Consider the following 8840-nt stretch of genomic DNA (forward strand, 5'->3'; position numbering starts at 1 on the left):
TCACACACACAAAAAAATCTCGATCTTAAAGAATTCAACTTTAACCTAGAAGAGGTATGGGAAGGAAGGAACTAACACGCAATAGTGGTTTCATTCCAAAGAATTAAGGGGGGGGGATCTACTCCAATAGGATTAATTAATAGACAGCTTGGGGGTGGTCTTTGCCATTCCAAACATCCACTCACACTGTGTACCGGAAAGATAAGTATAATTTAGGGTAAAGTGAGAAAAAATGTGATGTTTTTAATGATGTAAAATATGCAAGTGGTGCTAATTCCATGCAGACTGTCACATTTGTAAAAATTATATTTTCTGGATGCACTTTAGAAAATATGTCTAGCATTTAGTCAGATGATAGGTAAATGGCAGGGGGGATGGGTGGGTATATTTAAACAGCAGTTACTACTTTTGTTCAATTTCTTAGCTATCCTTAGGAGGAAAGTTTAGAAACCCATCTCAGAAAGCTAACCTAGAAAGAATCATGGAACAAATTCAGGCTGGCCTGCATAGGTTGATGGCCTGGCTCTTGTACAGGTCACATAGCTTTGGACAAGCAACTTTACCTCATTATTCTCATTTCCACCTGAGGGGGTAGCAACAGGCCACGGAAGTATTGGCAGGATTAAAGGAGAGTCTGCATCCAGGAGAAGTGAAAACATTCTGTCCACATCAAAACTTGTACACGAATGTTCACAGCAGCATTAACTGTAACAGCCAAAAAGTGGAAACAACTCCAATGTTGCTTTGAATCCTGGTTTCCTTCTTGTCACTGTTGATTCCATGAATAGTTTCCTTATTTCATTTTGGGTGTCTTTCATTTGTTCTTTCATTTTTCAACCAAGTTCAATCAGTTCTGTGAGCATTTTGATTACCAGGGTTTTAAATTCTTCACCAGGTAGGTTGTCAATCTCATTGCCTAGTTCTTTTCTGAGGTTTTGCTGTGTTCTTTCATTTGGGCCATATTTCTTTGTCTTGGCACAGCTGATAGGTTGTAAGGGGGTGGGGCCTTTGGTATTCACCCGGGCAGGGCAACCCTCTTTGCTGCGCTGCCCATCAGTAATTAACCAGTCATCACCCGGGGCCAAGCAGGGTGAGGTGAAAGGGGCCAATGCATGAATTTTTTAAATTTATCAATATCTATTTTTTCAATGCCACTTTCAGAAAAGCATTTTTTTCTGAAAGTGGCATATTATCTTCCTTAGAAGACATGTATTATATGTAATAATGTATATCATAAATCAAATCATATATCCCTGAAGAAATAAAGGCAACCCATAATTCAAAACTTCAGCAACAATTATTTTATACCACAGGACCTCATCTATTTCTCAGTGACAGTACTATAAATAGATATTATTCATTTTCTAAAATTGATTCATCCTCCATGATAACTATTTAATTTCACTTCGTTTTCACACATAATGGAATTGGGAAAGATAGAACTACGTGTATCTTGGTGCATTGGTGTCAAGTTCTACTACAGAAGTAGATGTTCAGACGAACTTAACACCTCGGCCCGTGCCTATGACAGCCAAAGTTGGAAACGCTCCTTGTTTATCATTATCCAAACCAGCAGGGTCAGGGCTGGACCCGCTAACCTTGTCCCCACCAGACACCGCTCCCTACAGCCCTCCAAGGAAGACCGGGTTCCCAGAGCCATTTATTCGGGCTGTTTTCTTTAGCTCTGATTCTTTCTTCACTTCTTTGAAAAGAAATCCCCTCTTTGAATCCTACCAGTTTACATGAGCTTTGGTATATCTAGAACAGAGTTTTGAGCTGTGTTTTCTCAAGGGCGTTCCACAGGATGCTAATGCTGCAAGGTAATAACAGGTGTTATTTTTTTAAAGTACATCTCTATGTGTATACACACACATCAGGGTTCCCTGATCAAAGGAAATTGGGAAACACTAGATTAAACAGAGTTTACTGGGTTTTCTTTTTAATCATGGAAGTTCTCAGGATCTTGAATATGTTGCTGTGATTTCTAAGAGGGAACAGACTGGGCCACACGTCTCAGGCGTATTTATCTGTAATCTCTTCGTCTCACAGAACATCTTTCTATTTATAATCTCCTTCTATAATACATAAAATTTCAGTGTCGCATAATACGCACTTTGGGAAATTGCTTTAGAGTATGGTATATCCCATATTTTACATCTTTTGCCTACATCCCTTTTCTCAATTCTGAAGAGAATCATTTCTTTTGTATTATATTTTTTAGCAAAGTTGCTAATTTTTGCTTCAGGTGAGGGAATCCAGCTACTATATCACAAACAGCCTCTAGCCCTGGCCGGCTGGGTCAGCTGGTGGGGGCATCATACCGTGTACCAAGACTCTGTGCATCCAACTATATGCATCCAAGTCTGGGAGTATTTCAAGGAACTTGAGTGTATATGGGTACTGGTCACATTGAGGTACTGGTCACATTGATTTGTGTTTCTCCATGTTGAAAAATACACGACATGAAAAAGAAAAAAAAATAAACCCATAAAATCATCTGATAAAATCAATCTCTGCTCTGTTTAACTTAACTAAAATGAAAAACAAGTGCCTAACGTATCCACTTTGACAAAAACGTTCCCTTAGCTGCTCCAGTGTTTTTTCTATTAACAATCAGAACATTCAGTATCTCTTTTGCATTAAACGTAGTTCCAAGTGTTTCAGGGCCTCAAAGGAGGATCCCGCTTCAGGTTTCTGACATAAAAACCTCAGTACAGCCTGTAGAATTCTCCTCGCCACTTCAGGAGTCATCGAATTTCATGTTAACTATTAAATTACAAACATGCGCTCACGTTTTCCAAACCCCTGTTTAGAAATTCAAAAGGCCCTTAGAAAACATCCTTCAACCAAATCCCAAGTTGGCAAGTGAAACCGTTTACCTGCGCGAGCTGAACAAAGCGGGGTCCTCGCAGTCCCTGGAGGCGCATTACGAAGTGGCACGCGATGTACCCCATTCCCATTGTGAGGCACAAATTCTTTGTGACACTGGGGGACACCGCGGAACAAAAATACCATTAGAAATGCTTCAAAAGGAACATTTTTGGCTGCGATAGAGACTTTTGACATTATTTATTAGGTTCAAAACTGCTTCACAAAAGCCTAACAATGGTTCTGTGGAAACCAGTGCATCTGAGGCCCTTTCTGTTGTCCTGCGCAGGCATTGATTTGAAGATGGGCCGCGCTCGCAGAACAATCCCCTCGCAGCGGTCAGCGTCAGCGAGCATTCACCCCCGGCCAGGGAGGGGCCTGTGAACAAGCCGTCTGGAAGCGCTGGGGTGGGCGCATGGGGGGGCAAGACCAAGCCTTGATTAACCCCTTTGATGGGAGCTGGGTGGGAGACCCGGCAAACTGAGAAAGGGGTGCTCCTGCCAGATTGCCAGGGAGGGAGGCATCTGCCCTGGGCCCCCTTTTCCCCAGGGGATGAGGATGCTTGGGGAGCGTCTCTGGTGCCATGGCAACTGCGCCTCTTCCGACTGGATTTCCGGGCGCACCCTGGAGGGCGCTTTGGGAATCCGGGTTGGCCGGAGCGCCCACTTCGGCTGCTTTCGTCTCCTCCACCTGCGACTGGGGGGAACTCCTGGAGACCCTCAAAGGGGCGCAGGAGATATGGCTTCTCGTGCAGATGCCGATGACAGTGGAAGGCCTCGCAGCAGGACCTGGAGGGCAAAGAAGGGTAGGAGTGACACGGGAGTGTGTGGAATGCACCCGCCCCCCGCCAGGACTTAAAAAAAAAAAAAAAGTCTCTCCTTCATAACTGAATGTTTGAGAAATCAGCACCTGCGATGTATTGGGAAAGAAAAAAAACATCCCCTGACATTATTACCCTCACGTGCCCCGTACATTTCTTTAAGAAAATAAAATGTTATCTGTTCCTTTCCTGTTGCTTGAAAGCACTCCCTCCAAATAATTTTTACAGAATCCTCACAAACCTTTACTTCAAGGAAAACTGTTCAAAAGTTCTCAAGAGAGGGAACCAGAAGAACTGGTGACTAAAATGGGGGCCTCGGATTCTAAGTTTGGGGAAAGTTTGTGAGTAAAAATGATTAACTGGGGTTATAGCTCATGCAAAAAAATAAAAATCCACAACCCATTTAGATTTACAACTGATGATTTAAAAATCCAAGAAGCAATTACTTCATGAGTTTTATTAGGCATTTCAAACAAGCTGAAAATGAAAGCAATTAGTGAATTACTCTGAGGCTGGGTCTATACAACACCTACATACTCACTAATGATACTAGATTTTATATATTCTTTCTTTGTTCAACTAAATCTTTTCTTGTATGTAAAATATGAGGTATTTCTTGCGATAATATAGCCAATATTATAAAAGAAATACATATATATTTCCCACCTGCATTTCCATGTGTGTGTATATATATATATCAAACGAATATATTCTTGAAGTTTTTACCAGAGAAATTCTGCCCATTGACCTACACAAATTAAAGTCTAATTTGGAAGTAGCTAAGATCATTCACGTGCTTTAAATCACTTTCTACAAGATTTTAAAGATGTTTAAATAGCATATAGATGTCTAAAATATTGGGAACAACCTACAAGATCATTTGCAAGTTCAAAAGTATGTAAAAGAACTAAAATGCGCATTACCTTTGTAAGAGCAGGTGGCAAGAGCCACCCTATGTCTAAGTAATTCAGTTTAGTTCCTCACACACTGTTTTATACTCGGTTTGTATGGAGCCCATGTGGCCCATGACACACTCAACATACCCTCATCAAAGAGTGAACATTTTCTAGTGTGTCTGATTTCTCCACTGTGAGAATCATTTCTTGGAAATAAAGGTGGGATGGCCTTTCAGTATCTCCGGGTAAGCGCCCGTGCTTTCGGAGAGCCAAACACATTGCCTTGTGAAAACTAAATGCTTACGAGGGGATGGCTGGGGTGGGGATAGTGGTGGGAGGGGGGTGGTATGGAGACAACTGTACTTTAACAATAAAAAATATGGAAGGAAATAAAATTAAAAGCATAAAAAAACCCAAAATGCTTAATAGCTGCTTGTCAATTTGAATTTCAGTCTTGGAAGATGACTCCTTTATCATTATCAATAATCAGAGCAAGAAGATCCCACAAGAGAACATGGATGTGGCCCTGGAATGTGGAGCAAAACATATGACCTAGAAGAACACGTTGTCCTCTGCCTTGAAACAAGTGATAGACATCCCTTCCCTGAATAAACTGTGATAACACGTTTCTGTAACTGTTTTAGAGGGGCAGTGTGGTAAAATGGATTAAAGAAGGCATTGCGGTCAGGCCATCACAGATTCAAATCCTAGCACATCTCCTAAGCCCTAACTGAAGTATGAGGATTATATTACCTATTTGCCAGAGTTGCTAGTAGGATTAAGTTTGTTCATTCGTTTATTCATCCATTAACATTTGAGTGGCTGTTATGTGCCTGGCAGTGTTCTAGACATTGGAGACAGAGAAAAGAATAAAGCTGCCAATATCCCTGCACTTATAAAGCTTCTGTTACAGTTGTGGGAAGAAAGAGTGGGGAGAGGATGCAAACTATTAAATAAGCAAATGAAGAAATGTTTAAGTGTCAACTAGTAGTCAGCCCTAAGGAGAAAAATAAGCAGGAAAGGTTAGGATAGACCCACACAGATGACCTTTCAGTAAAGACCTGAAGAAAATGGAAAAGCAAACTAGTTAAGTATCCGAGAGAAGAGCGAGAACATGCAAAACATCTAGTACATTGTCAGTGTCTGGTACCCAAGAGCTGTCATTGTCATATTTAGAATCTTACTAGAGGGATTCTGTGACCTCTACTGAAGGGTTGAAACCTGGCCAAATTACAGAATCTCGACGGGCTTCCAGTTCTGTCTCTAAACTGTGGGAAAACAACAGTTGCAATCTCAGAGGGTGGCCATATGGATCAAAATTGGGGATGTATGTTCAGACTTGAGCACATTGCCTCACCCATAATGAGACTTCAAAAAAATGTTAACCAGGCAGCATCCTCGGCATCCCATGCTCAAGCCCTGCTTCCCAGAGATGAAGGAATCCCTGTGACTCAGCGTATTTGGTAGACAGTCTCCCAGCCCCTGCTTTTAACACTTTTGGCCCAAACAGTACTTTCTCCTCTGGTTCAAAGGAAGTTCTGTTTATTGTGTCAAAATCTGTGTCTTTCTGCCCTGGCTGGTCTGGCTCAGTAGATTGAGCACTGGCCTGTGAACCAAAGGGTCACTGATTTAATTCCCAGTCAGGGCACGTGCCTGGTTCATGAGCCAGGTTCCCAGTAGTGAGTGCATGAGAGGCAACTACACATTGATGTTTCTCTCCCTCTCTTTCTCCCTCCCTTACCCTCCCTCTAAAAATAAATAAATAAAATCTTTTTAAAAATCTGTCTCTTTCTACTATTGGTCAAGTCCAACAAACTGTCAAACATTTAGAGAAAATTTTTTTTAAAAAGGTACATAAAATCGGTCCAGTTCTTCTTCTGCATGGCAGTTCCTAGAATATTTGGAGATATGCATTGGTTCCTTATGTTTTTTCCCCTCCAGTCAGAACCATAAACACCACCACCGTCACCACCACCATGATTCAGTCCCTGCTATGTTCGTGGATCTTTATTTATGCCAATCCACTAATTACAGCATCTCTTCAAGGCAGGAATTATTGTTAGCTTACAGATGGAAATACTGGGCTCAGAAAACATTTGTGGGACTTGATCATGGCTACAGAAATGAAATGGAAAAAAGCAGAGATTTGAGTCCAGATCTTCCTGGCTCCAAAGCTCATTTCCTCTGATCTATCTCATTACTTTTAATCATTCCTCCTATTCGTAATTTTGAGACACTTCATTATCATGTATCTTATCCTATGCTAGGAATTCACAGATTTCTAATCTTCAAATAGGGATAATCACATTTTCTGCCTAAGAGCGTTATAGGAGAATTTCATAAAATAATGTGAAATGCTTAGCACTATATCTGCCATACGGTGAGAACTTTAATAAATGGGTGCTAGAATGAAAATAAAAATAACCATTATTATTATCTGGTGCAATCCCTGAATCATCAAATTAATGTTAGCTACCCATACTTGTCCTTTCCTCCAATACAGTGCTTAGCAGTGGGTAGACTTTCATTAAGAACTGTCTGATACAGTTCTTATAGAACTTTCTAGAACAGGACTTGCCATTGAGTCAGTAACTTTATTGTTTATATTGACATTAAAAATAAAATATGACCAACTGGCCCTGGCTGGCATAGCTTAGTGGATTGAGCACGGGCTGTGAACCAAAGTGTCTCAGGTTCGATTCCTAGTCAGGGTACATGCCTGGGTTGCAGGCCATGACCCCCAGCAACCGCACATCAATGCTTCTCTTTCTCTCTCTTTCTCCCTCCCTTCCCTCTCTAAAAATAAATAAATAAAATCTTTAAAAAAATAAATAAATAAAATATGACCAATTGAAAAGAGAAAAAAAAGAAATAGGAATCACAAAGTGAGACTTACCCGGTGGGACAAGATCTCTCTTGGAACTGGGAGAGGGCTGGTTCCGAGTCCTCATGTGTCTGTTGATGTGTGTACCTATAGCCTCCAGGTGCACGGGGTATACCGGGTAACATCCGAGAGGCTTCTCTGTTACTCGCTGTTCCACGGATGGGCAGCTCCAGCTCTGCTTGGGTACTCCTCTGTCTCTCTTATTAATTTCTCGTTTGACGGTGAAGATCAGTGGGGTCTCGTCCCATCCACTGGATGGTGCTAGGAAGGGACTGACTTCTCCATGGCTTTGTTCTTTCGAAGAGGCTATACTTACAGCAGGACAACTGGGGATATTTTTCTGGTGAGGGCACAGCAGTTTCTTATATGACATTGGAGTCTGAATCCTTCCTGGACATAGTGTAACAAGTAAACACATTAGTTTGAATGAATATCACTTCTTCAGCAACACCTACTAAATTAATGATAGGAAGAATGGATTTTTGTCTCTTATTTCTATCCTGAGCAAACACAAATGACTTCAACTCAGAAACCCAAAGCCTCCCAGTCTTATAGACCCCTGAATGATATCAGGTTTCCTCTATGATACAACGGCCAGGTTGCCCAAATTGACTGGAACAATCAGTGGTTTTGGCATTGAATAGAGGCTGTTGGAAATGGAAGGGTCTTTGTGCATCTCCAATGCCTTCTAGCTTTTTTGTTAATTTTTCAAATGTATCCACCACAGTAGTGACAGAACCTGAGACAAAATCCATTGCTGGTGATTTAAAGTCCAGCGCTCTTTGCTAGGTTACACATGGTTTAAGTCTAATTCAGTATTTCCCAGCCCCGACTATGCATTGGCCAATATCTGAAATGCTTTGAAAAATACAGACCTGTGGTCTCAGGACTCTAGTGTCTGTAGTTTGAGTACCCCGAAGATACTATAACGTGCTATCAGGGAGACACCAGTCCAATTTGCTCATCAGAAGTCTCAGGTACTTTGTTACAAGCTTTATTCGGTCCAAACAGTTGTGAACATGCGAGAGCCTCAGAGTATTACCTCTCTGCAGGCAGCCTTTACTTCAGACACCAGCATTACATATCACCTTACAACATGTATGGTGCTTTACATTGTCCTTGCCCTTCATACTAGTAACCCCACTTAAGCTTGGGAAAAACACTTCAGCTCCTTCATTCTCCTGAGGGGGAAACTGAGGTCGGAGAGAACCATCTCATCCACACCAAGCATCAGAGGAGATGGGGTTGGGACCCTGGGCTTAAAGTTGGAGGGTTTTTTTTTTAAAGATTCTATTTATTTTTAGAGAGAGGGAAGGGAGGGAGAGAGAGGGAGAGAGAGAAACATCAATGTGCGGTTGCTGGGGGGTCATGG

At 41.6% G+C, this 8840-nt stretch overlaps 1 protein-coding gene across 1 annotated transcript; it reads right to left on the reverse strand.

The window, feature by feature from the left end:
* Positions 1-2700: 2700 nt before the first annotated feature.
* On the reverse strand, positions 2701-8292 carry C2H12orf42 (chromosome 2 C12orf42 homolog). The gene is made up of 2 exons (XM_036016995.1): positions 7481-8292; positions 2701-3815 (listed from the first exon to the last, which is right to left on the reverse strand). Exons 1-2 carry the CDS (start codon positions 7884-7886, stop codon positions 3214-3216), a joined length of 1008 nt encoding a protein of 335 aa, XP_035872888.1. The 5' UTR covers positions 7887-8292; the 3' UTR covers positions 2701-3213.
* Between the last annotated feature and the right edge of the window lie 548 nt (positions 8293-8840).

This window comes from Phyllostomus discolor, chromosome 2, assembly GCF_004126475.2.
Source record: "Phyllostomus discolor isolate MPI-MPIP mPhyDis1 chromosome 2, mPhyDis1.pri.v3, whole genome shotgun sequence".
Lineage (NCBI taxonomy): Eukaryota > Metazoa > Chordata > Mammalia > Chiroptera > Phyllostomidae > Phyllostomus > Phyllostomus discolor.